Source organism: Amphiura filiformis, chromosome 4 (genome assembly GCF_039555335.1).
Source record: "Amphiura filiformis chromosome 4, Afil_fr2py, whole genome shotgun sequence".
Classification (NCBI taxonomy): Eukaryota; Metazoa; Echinodermata; class Ophiuroidea; order Amphilepidida; family Amphiuridae; genus Amphiura; species Amphiura filiformis.
In genome coordinates this window covers 2,569,226-2,587,534 of record NC_092631.1, presented here as the reverse complement: position 1 = coordinate 2,587,534, position 18,309 = coordinate 2,569,226, and the positions used below count along the sequence as shown (strand labels likewise).

General features: G+C 38.0%; 1 protein-coding gene across 1 annotated transcript in view; it reads left to right on the top strand.

The window, feature by feature from the left end:
• LOC140149618 (uncharacterized) overlaps nucleotides 1–18,309 on the top strand; it is a 37,455-nt gene that overhangs the window by 1,119 nt on the left and 18,027 nt on the right. Inside the window, exons 2-3 of the mRNA XM_072171698.1 lie at nucleotides 10,606–10,816; nucleotides 13,539–13,717. Of these exons, the coding sequence (XP_072027799.1) occupies nucleotides 10,606–10,816; nucleotides 13,539–13,717 (390 nt within the window). The remainder of the gene's footprint in view (nucleotides 1–10,605; nucleotides 10,817–13,538; nucleotides 13,718–18,309) is intronic.

Here is an 18,309-nt window from a genome sequence, read left to right as displayed (position 1 = left end):
TCAAGACTCACTACAAAAAAACCTGTTCCTTTGTCACCAATTGGTAAGAGTGACCATCTGTGTATCCTGTGGAAGCCAAGTGTTCACAACAGGTTGAAACACAAAAAGCTGCGGGGCCCGATCAAATTCCTCCTCGGTTAGTAAAAGAGTTTGTATATGAACTGAGTGTGCCCCTGACTGATATAATAAATAGTTCTTACTCAGAAGGTTAAGTTCCAAAACAATGGAAACAAGCAATAGTTGTGCCTATTCCTAAGCAACTACCCCCCCACTACTGAAAAACTGAGACCAGTGTCACTCACCTCTGTTGCCGAAGGTTTTGTTGCGGGGTGGGTCCTCGATGATATTCAGCATAAAATTGACGAGCGCCAATTTGGCAATGTTAAAGGTGTCTCAACATCCCATTACCTTGTTAGCCTTCTTCACCATCTGCATCAAGGCGCAGAAGGAAGTCACAATGTTGGAACGGTGGTATTAACGGATTTTTCCAAAGCGTTTGACTTGGTCGACCATACCATCCTTGTTGATAAAATAATCCGCTAGGTAGTCGGTGGGTCCATCGTTCCATGGATTTGTGATTTCCTTCATGATAGGCAGCAATGTGTTCGCTTTAATGACACTCTGTCAGATTATGTTCCACTTCATGGGGGAGTACCTCAGGGCACGAAACTCGGTCCCATTGGTTTTCAGATTCTCATAAACGATGCTGCTCACAATTCTACTTCTAGTTGTTGGAAATAGGTGGATGATCTGACATTGCAACCCTCCAGCTTTTTACAATCTTTTTGGAAGGAGATTGAAATGTGGATAAATGTAAAAATACACAGTCGTAGTCATATACAAATAATTATGGTAATGTTGGGACTAGAAAGGAAGGTATATGATTCGATTAATTATATTTATTCAGAAATATATTTTCTAATGAAGAACCATTATATTGGAGGTTTCAAAGAAGAAAAAAATGAATATTTCACGTAAGTATAGTTTGCACATTATATAGGGCCTCCTAAATACTTTTTAAAATAAATAGAAAAATATTTGAAATGCAAAATCTGGAGGTCAACTCCCCCAAGTTCTGTATATTTGCTGCTGTATACCGTTGAATCAGTACTGACCTATGGATGTTAAGCATGGATCATATGTAAAGACCTTGATAGAGAAAGACCTGGTAGACCTCCTCTCCCCTCTAACATATGTCGTACGTGTAGTATTGAAACAAGACACTGGACTGGATGTTATGGATTTTGGAATGGCCATGTAGGACAGAAAGATATGCATGGTCTGTGGCGTGCTATATGTTGTTCGAGGACACCTCTCATCTTAACCAAGCCCAGACGACTCTAATATTCCAATGTCAACTTGTCCAGCGAAGTCCATTGCCGGGGTCCATTGTAGACTTAAAGACAAAACATATATCCTTTAAACAAAAGTCTTTGTATATACATGTACAGGTGACTCTCTCCAGAACGGTATGCACCTCTTCTTCTATTGGGAACAGTTTCCGTGGGCTATTCCAATTTATTGACAGACGCGTTGTATCATAAACTAGACTTCAGCACGTCGAAAGAAGAGCCAATATAAAATCCCGTTTTGGGGAAGATACGCACTTTAAGCGTAATCCTAAATCTCATTCAGTGGCCAAATTAGTGGCACCTCGGCTACTTTAACTTGGTTTCAAGTACTATTTTGTATAATGACAGCAGTCCAGAGCGCGTAGCTTAAAGTTTCACATGTCACAGCACAACACTTGGTACGACTCTCCCAAGATTGTTGTTTTTCCTCAAACTATAAGCTTATATAATCAATTCCAAACGGGATTTTTCACTCGTGTATCTTTAATTAGAACATTATAATCTTGATGAAGAGAGTTAAACGGGTACTCAAACCTTTTCTCATCTTCTCTGTCAAAACATAAGTTCATTCGGTTGATGGATTGGAAGAGGGATTGGTGACTGATGCTTGTTATTGGGCAGAGATCGTCGGACCGTGACTGGAGTCACGTATCTGGCTCTAATATATTAGAGAGTTTGCGGAAAGAAGTTACTTTAAGGGTAGACGAGGTATTGTTGGTCGAAGCAACCTAAAAATCGATTTTCATTATCTAGATCAATATATTATTGAAAAATAACACCTTGATGATTTGCAAAAGTTCTTTCTACAAATCGTACACTTTGCAAACTTGCTTAATTTATTGTTGTTAATGAGTTATGTACGTTTTACAAAAGTGTTGTTGTTTCAGCCCTCTTAACAACGTAACTCAAAAACCGCAGCACCTATAATATCTGTGATATTTTAATTCTTCTACACCCTCGCTATGAATTGAGCAATGCAGTTTTTGCCAAAGCTCACTACCATTCGTAAGATGCTGTGAACTACCAAATCACAACAGTTTAAAATAATTAATAACCTTAACTGGAACGGCAACTTCAGAAATATCGATTGGATTTCTTGCTCAAATTTACTCCAACGCGAACGTATGGTTGGTTACTGCAACAACAGCGTCTTGTCGCTTAAACTCGGGACATGTGTATCAAAGTGGGTTCAAAAGAAGGGCATGTGTAAGAGCTTGTAACCGAATACATCCAAATGTCTCTCCTTTGTTTAGTCAAGTGGTTATTAGTCCCACTTCAAGACAAAAGACTCTACCTTAAGAGCTTCGTTTGAGTAAACATGAATGAACTCGCGATACCACTCAACATGGATTATGTCGGGACCCAGCGTTAATCTCCTTATCATATTATTTTGAAACTAGCTAGGCCCTATACGTTTCAATTAATATTCTTACGATAGTTATAGGCCTATATATATATAATATTATTTAATAAAGGCTCGTCAGCTTTGTCAATTTCATATTCCAATTTACTTCGCAAAGCCTAATGAAATACATATTCTTTATTTCTTTCCCTCCTTCTGAATCTCTCTCCCCCCCCTCCTGCTTCCCCTTCCCTACATTCTCCTTATTTTCCCTCCTTCTCCCCTCTATCTGTACTCGCTCTCTCAAACTTGACCCCCCTATAATTACCCACTCGCACTCCTGTTTCCCCCTCCACAGTGATTTTGTCAGGGTTTTTCTGTTAGGAGGGCGTGGGCCGATTCTCAAAGGGAAACGTTTTTACAAAAATGGGCTTAAAATGGCAGAAAAAGGCCTAAAAGCGTAAAATATCACGGCGGCCAGCATCCAAAAGGGAAGGGTCAAGAAGGAAGAGAAGATGTCCCACGGGGGAGCCCCCCCACACCTTGGCTACCAGCAAAGCACCTCCCTGTCCACTTCCAATGCCCTCCTCTCCTCCTCCCTACCCCTCTCTCTCTCTCTCTTACCAGGCACAACCTATGACATGTTATATATAAAAATGTTATGCACCTGATTTACTCTTCCAGAAGTATCGTACACTGCTGGCTCAAGTAAAACCAGACCATTTTACGGGAACTTAAGCACGTCTTTGAACCAAGTTTAATTTCTTTTCTAGATTAACTGTCTTGCCATTTTGTTTTGGAAAGCACTTGTTAATGAGTGTGAAGTACAAACACCCCCCCCTGTTTCAGTAGTAACAATTATGATCTTTTTGCATAGGCCTACTGAATATGCAGCAAAACGGCATCATGCAGATTAACAATGCCTATTAACTTTAAAACCCATTTTGAGCCTTTTGAAGATTTTTGGATACAATTTCTAGACTTTGCAGGCCCCTGCTCGGCCAATAAAGCATTTTTCCCAATTATAATTCATCAGGGTGACTTTTCGTAATTCTTGTTTATCATCATGATTGAAATAGAACACATTTCATGACGCGCATTTCTTATTTTAAGCGAAGAATGTAAAAAGAACGCGTTCATAATGACGGCCGTTACAAGGATTTAAAAGTTTTCAAAATCCACATTTGTCACTTATTAATTAAATTAGAGAAAATTTGTAGCTCAACACCGAAAATTTCATGTCTCTGCGACATTTCGTTCAAGAGATATGTTGTTTTAAAGATCAGTGCCGACACGCGGAAAATCGAATATTTCGACTTTTCCTCCAATATGCGAGAGTTTGCACAAAACTCACTAAAACTAGTGACAGACAACAATTTAAGCACGTCTTTGAACCAAGTTTAATTTCTTTTCTAGATTAACTGTCTTGCCATTTTGTTTTGGAAAGCACTTGTTAATGAGTGTGAAGTACAAACACCCCCCTGTTTCAGTAGTAACAATTATGATCTTTTTGCATAGGCCTACTGAATATGCAGCAAAACGGCTTCATGCAGATTAACAATGCCTATTAACTTCAAAACCCATTTTGGAGCCTTTTTGAAGATTTTTGGATACAATTTCTAGACTTTGCAGGCCCCTGCTCGGCCAATAAAGCATTTTTCCCAATTATAATTCATCAGGGTGACTTTTCGTAATTCTTGTTTATCATCATGATTGAAATAGAACACATTTCATGACGCGCATTTCTTATTTTACGCGAAGAATGTAAAAAGAACGCGTTCATAATGACGGCGGATTTAAAAGTTTTCAAAATCCACATTTGTCACTTATTAATTAAATTAGAGAAAATTTGTAGCTCAACACCGAAAATTTCATGTCTCTGCGACATTTCGTTCAAGAGATATGTTGTTTTAAAGATCAGTGCCGAAACGCGGAAAATCGAATATTTCGACTTTTCCTCCAATATGCGAGAGTTTGCACAAAACTCACTAAAACTAGTGACAGACAACAATTTAAGCACGTCTTTGAACCAAGTTTAATTTCTTTTCTAGATTAACTGTCTTGCCATTTAGTTTTGGAAAGCACTTGTTAATGAGTGTGAAGTACAAACACCCCCTGTTTCAGTAGTAACAATTATGATCTTTTTGCATACGCCTACTGAATATGCAACAAACCGTCTTAACGCAGATTAACAATGCCTATTAACTTTAAAACCCATTTTTGAGCCTTTTTGAAGATTTTTGGATACAATTTCTAGACTTTGCAGGCCCCGCTCGGCCAATAAAGCATTTTTCCCAATTATAATTCATCAGAGTGACTTTTCGTAATTCTTGTTTATCATCATGATTGAAATAGAACACATTTCATGACGCGCATTTCTTATTTTACGCGAAGAATGTAAAAAGAACGCGTTCATAATGACGGCCGTTACAAGGATTTAAAAGTTTTCAAAATCCACATTTGTCACTTATTAATTAAATTAGAGAAAATTTGTAGCTCAACACCGAAAATTTCATGTCTCTGCGACATTTCGTTCAAGAGATATGTTGTTTTAAAGATCAGTGCCGAAACGCGGAAAATCGAATATTTCGACTTTTCCTCCAATATGCGAGAGTTTGCACAAAACTCACTAAAACTAGTGACAGACAACAATTTAAGCACGTCTTTGAACCAAGTTTAATTTCTTTTCTAGATTAACTGTCTTGCCATTTTGTTTTGGAAAGCACTTGTTAATGAGTGTGAAGTACAATCACCCCCCTGTTTCAGTAGTAACAATTATGATCTTTTTGCATAGGCCTACTGAATATGCAACAAAACGGCTTCATGCAGATTAACAATGCCTATTAACTTTAAAACCCATTTTTGAGCCTTTTTGAAGATTTTTGGATACAATTTCTAGACTTTGCAGGGCCCCTGCTCGGCCAATAAAGCATTTTTCCCAATTATAATTCATCAGGGTGACTTTTCGTAGTTCTTGTTTATCATCATGATTGAAATAGAACACATTTCATGACGCGCATTTCTTATTTTACGCGAAGAATGTAAAAAGAACGCGTTCATAATGACGGCCGTTACAAGGGGGCGCAACACTAAATAAGCGTCCTGTAGGATAACGTGTGATTTTGGCCTACTTCGAGCGCCATTCCTGGCGTCCCTGCAATACTTGGCAAAATAAATTTAGTATCAAATTAAAGCTCTGTTTCTGTAGATTCCAAAACTTTTGTCGGCATATATCGATGACCGTTGACTTTTTCGCTATTTCGCGGTGCAAAAATATGGCCTAAAAATATACTAAATTCACCACTCACATTTCAAAATCGGAAGTTGTCTTCATCCGCCACAGAGAATTGCTTTTGAGATAAAATGTCCGGTTTTTTCTGCATGTTATCATTGAAGACACTTGTCGAATTCATATGAGCTGATATTGAGTGATTTAAAGTGAACATGTCGGTAGATATGGTCGCTACAATCTCATACTCACTATGGACTATATTAGCCGAATTTCGTTCTTACATAAAATGCGTAGTGATTTAGTGTTGCGCCCCCTTATAAGGATTTAAAAGTTTTCAAAATCCACATTTGTCACTTATTAATTAAATTAGAGAAAATTTGTAGCTCAACACCGAAATTTCATGTCTCTGCGACATTTCGTTCAAGAGATATGTTGTTTTAAAGATCAGTGCCGAAACGCGGAAAATCGAATATTTCGACTTTTCCTCCAATATGCGAGAGTTTGCACAAAACTCACTAAAACTAGTGACAGACAACAATTTAAGCACGTCTTTGAACCAAGTTTAATTTCTTTTCTAGATTAACTGTCTTGCCATTTTGTTTTGGAAAGCACTTGTTAATGAGTGTGAAGTACAATCACCCCCCCTGTTTCAGTAGTAACAATTATGATCTTTTTGCATAGGCCTACTGAATATGCAACAAAACGGCTTCATGCAGATTAACAATGCCTATTAACTTTAAAACCCATTTTTGAGCCTTTTTGAAGATTTTTGGATACAATTTCTAGACTTTGCAGGCCCCTGCTCGGCCAATAAAGCATTTTTCCCAATTATAATTCATCAGGGTGACTTTTCGTAGTTCTTGTTTATCATCATGATTGAAATAGAACACATTTCATGACGCGCATTTCTTATTTTACGCGAAGAATGTAAAAAGAACGCGTTCATAATGACGGCCGTTACAAGGGGGCGCAACACTAAATAAGCGTCCCGTAGGATAACGTGTGATTTTGGCCTACTTCGAGCGCCATTCCTGGCGTCCCTGCAATACTTGGCAAAATAAATTTAGTATCAAATTAAAGCTCTGTTTCTGTAGATTCCAAAACTTTTGTCGGCATATATCGATGACCGTTGACTTTTTTCGCTATTTCGCAAAAAAAAAAATATGGCCTAAAAATATACTAAATTCACCACTCACATTTCAAAATCGGAAGTTGTCTTCATCCGCCACAGAGAATTGCTTTTGAGATAAAATGTCCGGTTTTTTCTGCATGTTATCATTGAAGACACTTGTCGAATTCATATGAGCTGATATTGAGTGATTTAAAGTGAACATGTCGGTAGATATGGTCGCTACAATCTCATACTCACTATGGACTATATTAGCCGAATTTCGTTCTTACATAAAATGCGTAGTGATTTAGTGTTGCGCCCCCTTTATAAGGATTTAAAAGTTTTCAAAATCCACATTTGTCACTTATTAATTAAATTAGAGAAAATTTGTAGCTCAACACCGAAAATTTCATGTCTCTGCGACATTTCGTTCAAGAGATATGTTGTTTTAAAGATCAGTGCCGAAACGCGGAAAATCGAATATTTCGACTTTTCCTCCAATATGCGAGAGTTTGCACAAAACTCACTAAAACTAGTGACAGACAACAATTTAAGCACGTCTTTGAACCAAGTTTAATTTCTTTTCTAGATTAACTGTCTTGCCATTTTGTTTTGGAAAGCACTTGTTAATGAGTGTGAAGTACAAACACCCCCTGTTTCAGTAGTAACAATTATGATCTTTTTGCATAGGCCTACTGAATATGCAGCAAAACGGCTTCATGCAGATTAACAATGCCTATTAACTTTAAAACCCATTTTTTTTTTTTTTGAAGATTTTTGGATACAATTTCTATACTTTGCAGGCGCCTGCTCGGCCAATAAAGCATTTTTCCCAATTATAATTCATCAGGGTGACTTTTCGTAATTCTTGTTTATCATCATGATTGAAATAGAACACATTTCATGACGCGCATTTCTTATTTTACGCGAAGAATGTAAAAAGAACGCGTTCATAATGACGGCCGTTACAAGGATTTAAAAGTTTTCAAAATCCACATTTGTCACTTATTAATTAAATTAGAGAAAATTTGTAGCTCAACACCGAAAATTTCATGTCTCTGCGACATTTCGTTCAAGAGATATGTTGTTTTAAAGATCAGTGCCGAAACGCGGAAAATCGAATATTTCGACTTTTCCTCCAATATGCGAGAGTTTGCACAAAACTCACTAAAACTAGTGACAGACAACAATTTAAGCACGTCTTTGAACCAAGTTTAATTTCTTTTCTAGATTAACTGTCTTGCCATTTTGTTTTGGAAAGCACTTGTTAATGAGTGTGAAGTACAATCACCACCCCTGTTTCAGTAGTAACAATTATGATCTTTTTGCATAGGCCTACTGAATATGCAACAAAACGGCTTCATGCAGATTAACAATGCCTATTAACTTTAAAACCCATTTTTGAGCCTTTTTGAAGATTTTTGGATACAATTTCTAGACTTTGCAGGCCCCTGCTCGGCCAATAAAGCATTTTTCCCAATTATAATTCATCAGGGTGACTTTTCGTAGTTCTTGTTTATCATCATGATTGAAATAGAACACATTTCATGACGCGCATTTCTTATTTTACGCGAAGAATGTAAAAAGAACGCGTTCATAATGACGGCCGTTACAAGGGGGGCGCAACACTAAATAAGCGTCCCATAGGATAACGTGTGATTTTGGCCTACTTCGAGCGCCATTCCTGGCGTCCCTGCAATACTTGGCAAAATAAATTTAGTATCAAATTAAAGCTCTGTTTCTGTAGATTCCAAAACTTTTGTCGGCATATATCGATGACCGTTGACTTTTTTTCGCTAAAAAAAAAAAAAAAAAATATGGCCTAAAAATATACTAAATTCACCACTCACATTTCAAAATCGGAAGTTGTCTTCATCCGCCACAGAGAATTGCTTTTGAGATAAAATGTCCGGTTTTTTCTGCATGTTATCATTGAAGACACTTGTCGAATTCATATGAGCTGATATTGAGTGATTTAAAGTGAACATGTCGGTAGATATGGTCGCTACAATCTCATACTCACTATGGACTATATTAGCCGAATTTCGTTCTTACATAAAATGCGTAGTGATTTAGTGTTGCGCTCCCTTAAGCCAGTTGAATGCTGACTTGATGTATTAAAAAAAATCGCACGTGACCCATGGATGCCGCTATAAGGAAACTTACTATTGACCAAAATAATATCATTATAAAGTTATTAAATATTAACAGATTCTGATTTTAAATCCTGTGTGTAATTTTGGTTAATTTTGATGGACAGAATTTTAAGATACGACCTTGTGAAAAGTTATAAGTTTCTTTTTTGGCTTAGTGTATATCATTTTTTTTTAATTACCAGTCATATGTAAGACCTGAAACCTCGTGATTTCAGAAGGAAAACATCTTGCAAAAGCTTACTAGGCGGTACCGGTGAAACCCATAAGAAATGGCTAAATCTTGTCGTCATCATGCAACCGCTTGACCCATCACTACGGAAGTAATTGTGACCTCGGCAGGAAGTGACGTCGGACTACGATAGCGAATTAAGCCAGTTGAATGCTGACTCGATGTATTAAAAAAAATCGCACGTGACCCATGAATGCCGCTATAAGGAAACTTACTATTGACTAAAATAATATCATTATAAAGTGATTAAATATTAACAGATTCTGATTTTAAAAGTATTCACCGACGTTAAAAAATAAATTTCGACAGAAACTCTTACAATAACATTACATATTTCTATTCAAATCTAGAGGAAGACTACACACTGTGCAGAAGGTCTTTTATCATACTCCGGGGGGAGGGGGGGGGGGGTCACTCCCATTGTGGCCTGTACACCATCCGCGATAATCAACTTTTGAAAAGCACCCTCAACCAGGATTTAACCCTTGGCTAAAACTATACCCTAAACAGGTGTTTTCACACCCTAAACAGGGATTTTATTCCTTGCATCAAATTTCATACCCTAAATTTCATTTCCGCGTATTAACAATTGTAATTTGCTACCCTTTTTTCCAATTTTTCATGTTTTTGACACCCTAAATGCGTTACGCGCGTATCGTGCCTACCCACGAAAAACTACCCTTTTTACGCGTTTTCATTATCGCGGATGGTGTACAGGCCACAATGGGAGTGACCCCCGGGATCATACTTCATGTCTATAGACGCTGTTATGTCAGCGCCCATGTCCTTTGCGATTTTTAGTCGACTACTTTAATCGCCTTAGCTAGCCGGAGCAAAGGTCAAGGATCTTTGGCCGGAGTGAACGCTTGGGGCCGGTTTCTTGAAGCAAGGCATGTACCAATGCTTTCAATTTCACATCGTACATCATCTAGAAAGAAATTTCAGTAAAATGGATTCGATTGGTAGGGCTTAGGAAACCTGACCTCTAGCCAAGCTTCGAGAAATCGGAGCTTGGCGACTAAGGTCTATAATGAAAGTACTGGTACAAAAGAATGATTTTTTTCATTACACTTCTACTCTAATGAGCCTATGCATTGACGTATGTAACATATTCAAACTAATTTTCCAACTTTAATACTTTTGAATAACAAGACCATATGAATTTATCACCCGTTTATCGCAGGTCGAATATATCCTGGTCTACGAGAGTACGAAAGAAGTAAACTGGCTAACGTATTATTTACCAAAGAACTTGCGCGGCAACTTGAAGGATCTGGTGTCACTACATATTCGTTACATCCGGGTGCTATACAGTCTAGTGGTATTGCGACGATGAAGGAGGCTACCCAGAAGTCCCAACCCTATTGGTTACCTTTATTGAGTCTCTTCAATTGGTTAGTATAGCATCTGATCTTCTGGGGCGTAGCCAGCATTCTTGGTCAGGGTGGAGAGGAGGCAAAATAAAAATTTAGTGGGCAAAGCCGAAAAAAATGCCCGGTTGTATCATTTTGACCTGGTATTATCGGTGTCATTTTTTTAAATTTTACACATATTACGGTGTTTCTTTTAAAGCTGTACATGTAAATAAAAGCCTTCGTGCTTCTAAAAAGGGCTTTATTTGGAAAATAATGTGGAAAACAATTATTTGGGGGTGAATGTTAGTGCATGGGAAACGGGCTCCTTGCCCTTTTTCTTTGCCTTTGCCTATTTTCTCTTTCATATTTGGTCAGAAAGGCCCTTTTCTTTTTCATTTTTTGTTGGGGGAGCATCGCTGGCTACGCTACTTCTGATCTTGAAGAATAACAGTAAATTTCATGGTGTGGTATAGGCTTTCTGTTTTTTTAATTAGAATGAGTAATTTACAAACGGCTAAAGTTCTCTAGCATTTCTGGCATAGGGTAAATAGCTCATTTGGTTTAACACCTGTCTTGACTGTTTGGTCAAACAGATGAGCCCAAGGAAGCCAGTGACGTATCTATATTGATAAGAGGGCCAAGACTAAGCAACCAACAAACAAAATAACTAAATTGTCACTTTTACACTAGCTATTTTAGGTGAAATAAAGGTGACATTTTGTGTTAACTCGGCCAATTGTCAATTTTACATCATTTTAGCCCAAATAAATGTGTTTGGGGCCAATTTTCAGTTTTATAGGGGGTACGTTGAAATTTTCTTTGAGTTGGCAAACCAAATTATTGGAGGGTGTGCTAACACACCGCAAAGACCTTACGGCTAACTAACCAACTGTGCACCTTTGTTCCATAACCATTAAGGTATATATTTTGAGTGATTACAAAGATAACTAAATAATTTTTTTTAAATATATTCCTTGTACAATGAAATTTCACAATAAAATGTCCATTGGAAACAAAGGTGTGTGATGTGCCCTGAGTAATTTAATTTGATTATTTATATTTGTTTACTACTTCAAGCTATGTCATGAGAAATAATAGAAAGGGAAAACCAAGAGTTAGTGTGTTATGACATGTTTTAGGGAAAACCCCTTTGGGTACAGTAAACAAACTCGATCAGAGTTATTAATAATCTGGGAAAACCCTCAGTATTCCAGAAAGTTAAGTGTATTGCACCATTAGGGGAATCTCTGATAATATAAAATGGATTATGATGACATCATTTTTGGAAACCCCCAGGAAGTGAATGACAGAATGGTCTATTAATAGATCATAGTTTTTTTAGGGGTATAAAAATGGGAAAGCTTTGGTTTGCTCAGCAACCAAAGTTCTTGATATCTGATCCAGAAATTGCACTTACTTTGTGTACGTTTCAGCAACACTGTTGCCTTTGTCAACCGACGCTAGATGTATCTACAGCGTAGTCTTGGTGTTGCCCGTCGACTACGTGATCTGTTATTGCTGACTTGTTAACATGGTTAACCGTTGAGAGGGACTCTTTTCTACCAGCTCTGGTGACTACTGTGCTGTTGACCTTCTCCACTTATTCATCAAGCCGCGTACCAAATTTTCTTCCTGAGCCATGTTATAGGATGGAGGGGGGGGGGGGAGGGGCGCTGAGATCATTGGCACTGAACAAGAACGATTCACACGCTGCATAAAGGAAGCTATAGAAATTAGAAAGAAGAGGGGCACCACCATGAACAGAGACGATGGACAGTATCAACTCTCACACATTTTTGATGAGTTTCTAGAACTGGGATCAAGAAAATCCCCAAATGGAAAATCAACGGGCAACACCAAGACCTACGCTGGAGATACATCTAGCGTCGGTTGCCAGTAGGAATTACTCGTCATCAAGTGTTGACAAAATCAACAGTGTTGCTGAAACGTACACAAAGTAAGTGCAATTTCTGTATCAGATATCAAGAACTTTGGTTACTGAGTCTACTCTACCGATCCTGATGCATTTATTAAACCAGCTTTGGTTTGCTCTTGGCCAGAATATCACGAGAGTTTGTAATATGTTGGTCGTCAAAAAGAGGTATATTTAAACCAGTTTATACAGAGCTATTTTAATACAGCAACGAAGGAGATTTTGAGTACACGAATGTGCTCCTTCTCATCAAAGGATTAAAGTTCTTCTGCTGACTTGTTAACCGTTGAGAGGGACTCTTTTCTACCTGCTCTGGTGACTACTGTGCTATTGACCTTCGTAAACCAGTTTATACAGAGCCAATAATGTGCTATTTTAATACAGCAACGAAGGAGATTTTGAGTACACGAATGTGCTCCTTCTCATCAAAGGATTAAAGTTCTTCTGTTGACTTGCTGGAGTCTGGTTTATAAAACAAAACACCTGTCAATAAAGTGGAGCAGTGCAGAAAGAGAGTGATTGGTGAATTATACACCAGCCGTCCAGAACATTGCAAGAACTCTATGAATACTAAAACTGCTGGTTAAGTACTGATAGTTAAGATTATGATTGTTGGATGATATTGTATATGCAATTGTTGTTATGTATCAATCATATTTTACTTTCAATTAAAGACTTAGATTTTGTTAACTAAATCAAACTGTATTTTTGTTGTGCATTCATGTGAATTCGGGTAAAAGGTGATTTTGGACTTGAGTCATTAAGACTCGTAACAAAACTAACCGACAAATAACCTTATCTGCTTATTTTGCTCTCTTTATTTTGCAGGCTTATTGCAAGTGATGAGAGAGCCGGAGCACAAACGACCATTTACTGCGCTCTTGAGGAGTCTATAACGCACTTTTCAGGGCGTTATTTTGACAATTGTCGTGTATCTAAGGAGTCTAAATTGGCTTGTGATGACGGATTAGCAAAGAAATTATGGGATGTTAGTTGCCAAGCCACTGGTCTTTGACAAGACATATAATAAAACACAGAGATAAAAAGACTTTATCGCGTCTGTCGTCACTGTCAATCAAATTCCATATGATACGTAAAAGGAAGGCTGATTTATCTGATGCCGATCAGAGAAAAGGAATAGCAGAAAATGGCAAAAAATTACGTACTTTTACAAGGCAAAAAGCAACTTTTCTAGGCATTGTTGACATGGTGCCTTCGGGAAAGAAAGTTTCCTATTACTAAGACCTAACTTTTGAGATGGTTTGTATGTTTGAAGGTGCAAAATTAACAATAAGGCGCCCGGTTATACCGCCGAGTTATCAGCAAGTCATCATAACGACACTTGTAAACAAACCGTGTTCGAGATTATGACGTCAAACGCGATAAAGTCTTTCTGTCTTTGTCTTTCATTAAAGTAGAGAGTTTGCGATGTTACGTACGTGGTGCGTGGCACGTGCGTTGACACGACGTTCAAAACGGCTTTAGATATTGCTAGTCTCGGTTCCAAACTGGATTGTGCTGATTCGTCACGAAGGAGAACAAGGCGGCTGGAACAAAGACTAATATCTGATCTGGTCACCAGATGGCGATGCCTAATTCAGGACAGCACTGGTACCAGGTGGTGGTCGCATTGCATTCTCTAAATTCAGTAAATTTTCATCGTCAACCGTGTAATTGAATGGGATTATTTTGAAATTTTAAAACGCTTGAAGTATCACAAACAAATAGGCCTATGTTGATAAATAATATAAATACAAGCTAAAACCGTTGGGGTTCGATAATGAACCCCACAAAACAAACCGAGTATACGGAAAATGCCATACGGCCGGGCGGTTTCACAAGTTGCCGGCTCTATCAATTCATTCACCGCCTGACTGGTACAGCATGCTTTTGATTTCAAAGGCGGCAAATTTGAAATTGAGATAAAGGCAAAAAATAGGCCTACTTTCTGGAGAAAGGTTCATCAGATAATTTCACATCATACTTGCAGTGCAACTCTTTTAACTCTTTCCACGTGGGTGTCGACTACAGACGATTAGTTTCAAATTTAAAAAAAAATCATGACCATATTTGGAATCGGCATGAAAAATGCATTAAATGAATACAAACAAGCCTAGTATTGGTTCAGTGGTTCTCGAGATAGCGCTTGATATTTTGAGAAAATATAAGCTTGGGACTTTTTATGTTGAAGCCTATGACTAGCACACAGGGCATTTAGCAAGACGAAACATGTTTAATCATAGCAGCTAGACTTCGAAAATATGATTGTCAGCAAAATGTCAACACATGTGTTTTTGAAAATAAAATGAAAAACACAAAATATAACATATGGAATGATCGATATCCATTAACGCTCCAAAGAATCCCGTTCATTGAAAAATGGCGTAAGTTAGAAATTACCGCGCAAATGTTACATTATTGAATTATTAATACATTAATAGTCCTCCAAAGTACGCAGTAATCATGACATATGGTTCCTTTAAAAACCGAATATCAGGTCATTCCATGAGTGCATTCTATTTTAAATGTGTATAGTTTAGTTGCTCTATGAAAAAAGGACATAAAATTGTACCCCTGCTGATCTCTATAAGCTATCATCAAGGGCTTAGAAGTGTGACCACTAATTCAACAATTATCATCCTTGAGGCAATGAGCAATTAACTAACCAGACCAGTAACAGAGATCAAGCACAAGGTGACAGTACAGTGGAAGTGACACTAGTTAAGGGGGTAATTACCAGTAATTACCAATTATTGGGCATAGTGCAGTTATGCTGCACAGCAAACATGATTCGACCTTTGCAGTAACTTAAACCTGGTTAACAGGAAACTACTCCAGTAAAATCAATCGATAAAGTCTAGTCTACCCTCCACATTGAATGGTGGACTGCACTTATGCCCAAATATGACATTTGCCAATCAATAATCACCCACTTGAAATCCCCTGACTCGCTGCACTGACCAAAGTTATGGACAGATATGGGAGCTGTTTTTGCTGTTATCTGTCATTTACATATCAGGGAGGTACGAACATTTGCAGATGCCCCACCTACTCAGTTTTTAGCCAACATGTAATGTATACATTATTCTTGATTGACAGCAAGTACAAAAAATATCCGTCAAGTGGTTTAGCTTTAATGCCCTTCGGAAGAGAGCGGTCTACAAGTGAATGATAGTCACTAAAAGTTGCATTCGATTTACACAGGGAATTTTGCAGGCCACATGCCGTGCCCTTCCTTACTAAAACACCAAAGTGCAAATATTTCCAAACATCTAAATTAGCTAAAAATTTAGGACATGTTACAAAACTATATTTTCTAGAATTTCAGAGAATACAAAAAATATTGGCCGGTAATTTTTCACACAGTGACGTTAACTAGGAAATGCCCTACACCTCTAACATACACTGTTTGTTTGCAGAGGTCACACGTCAATGGTGAGAGCACTGTGCCCAATGGTAAATCCGGCTCTGTTTAGGGTATTAAAGTTTAGGATTACAGTGAGGATTATGATTAGGGTTAGAGTTAGGGTTAAGATAAGTGGGTGCTTAGTACTGTTAAACACTTCTCGATTTCATTTTCCCATTCTCACATGGGTATAAAATAAGTGGCCGCTGCTGGTACAATCTTGAAGGCCGTATATAATTTGGTTCACCTCAAGTTTGGTAGTGACGTCAATGCTCTTTCGCGTTTGCGCCGCTGTTAACCTTTTGGGGAATTTCCCATAATCCTTTGCAAAGTACTTTTTCGGTGATGCACACATCGCTACTGCGCATACGTTGAACTGCGTGGTAACGATATGCGGTGATGACGTATTCACGTTAAATTTGCAAAGGCTTTCGGGAATTACCTAAATGGTCTATTGCCAGGTGTGATGTGCAGTGTAGCTTTGCGTTTCTATCCATTAACCTAATTTGCATACTAGGGACTTTGAAATGAAACCACTTCCATTACCATTCGCACGCAAAGGCAATTAATTTGCACCTGTGATATCGATTATTAAACCAGAGAAACCGCCGACTTGTTTGATATAAACATGATACACTAATAACCTCTATATGGCAGCATCTGGCCCCGGCATCTGGCCTTCTGGGACAAACATACTGAAAGCATTTGGAACTATTTTTTTAGCAAAGCTTTGCTATAGGTCTGCTTTTGCTGGGTTCTTCTTTCGTCTTTTTTCACTGTTTATCACATAACGTACCCTCATAGCCGAATCCGTTGCCAAATCCAGCTTGACCATTGGTCACTATACACTAATCCGACGAGCCAAGTGATAGTCAAAATATATTCCGTCATTACTGGGGGCCAGCCGCACAAATCTGTTGTTGTAATTGTCCAATTGGGTGGAAAAGGGCTGGTTCAAAATCAATCTTATATTGTATTGCATTGTAAACTTCCAGCATCCTTTTGTCACACGGGTGATGGAACACAGTTTAAGATTCCCGCAAAGCCTGCATCACATTTCAGGTGGGATGTCCCAAATGCACATTGAGGTGTAGGAATGCGTGGAATCGGATTTGTCTATAGACGAATCCAATTTCATGCATTCCTACACCTCAATGGCAGCCATAGCTGGGTCCCCCCTTAGGTCTATTCCACCTAATTAATGTGAAATGAATGATATGGCCTTGGCGGGGATATTGAATTGCATTCAATCACCCGTGTTACACGTAGACAAAAGAATGATGAAAGTTTACAACACAAGTACAATTCAACATCGATTTTTAAGTGAAGTTAATCCACCCACCCAATTGGGCAGTAACAACACCAGTTTGGTGCAGACGGGACCCAGTAATGACCGACTGAATTCTGACCATCACTTGGCTCGTTGGATTCGTCTATAGGATTGCGTAGGGGGAAAATGTCACATGACAACTCGGGGTAAAATGTCACCCATCATGTCCAGATCCTTATGACCAAAAACATGATTTTCAATCAAAAAGCTACTCCTTCCACATAATTACATGACATATAAATGACATCACTCACATGCATCAGGTTTTATTGGGATTAAAGGTCATTTTGGGGTCATTTCTGGTATGTTACTAAATACAAAATGGTGCTGCTTCCGCAAATACATAGTACGATGATGTTACTTGATTATAAAAGCATCGGCTGGTGGCACAAATGTCACGTAAACAGTTCGAGGTCAAAGGTCATACAAAAATATTATGGCCAAAAACGTGATTTTTGTGCTTTTCACTAAAATGCTACTCCTTCCACACATTACATATATAGCATAAGTATCTATTGTTAATATAGAAATCACTGTAAGTGTGTAATGTATGCTGATGATACAACTCTTTTACTTAGTTCATCTGATCCCAATATTCTGCAAAATGATCTTAATGCTAACCTGAATAACATTGCTGATTGGTTCCAGGCCAAAAATTTAACTCTTAACATAAAGAAAACTAAACTGATGTTATTTGGAACAAGACAAGCTCTTCATAAGTTTATCAATGTTTCTCTTGTCTATGGAAATGAACGAATTGAAAGAGTGGAAAAGTATAAATATTTAGGAATTACCTTTGATTCACATCTATCATGGAATGAACATGTAAATTATTTATCTTCTAACATATCCAAGCGTATAGG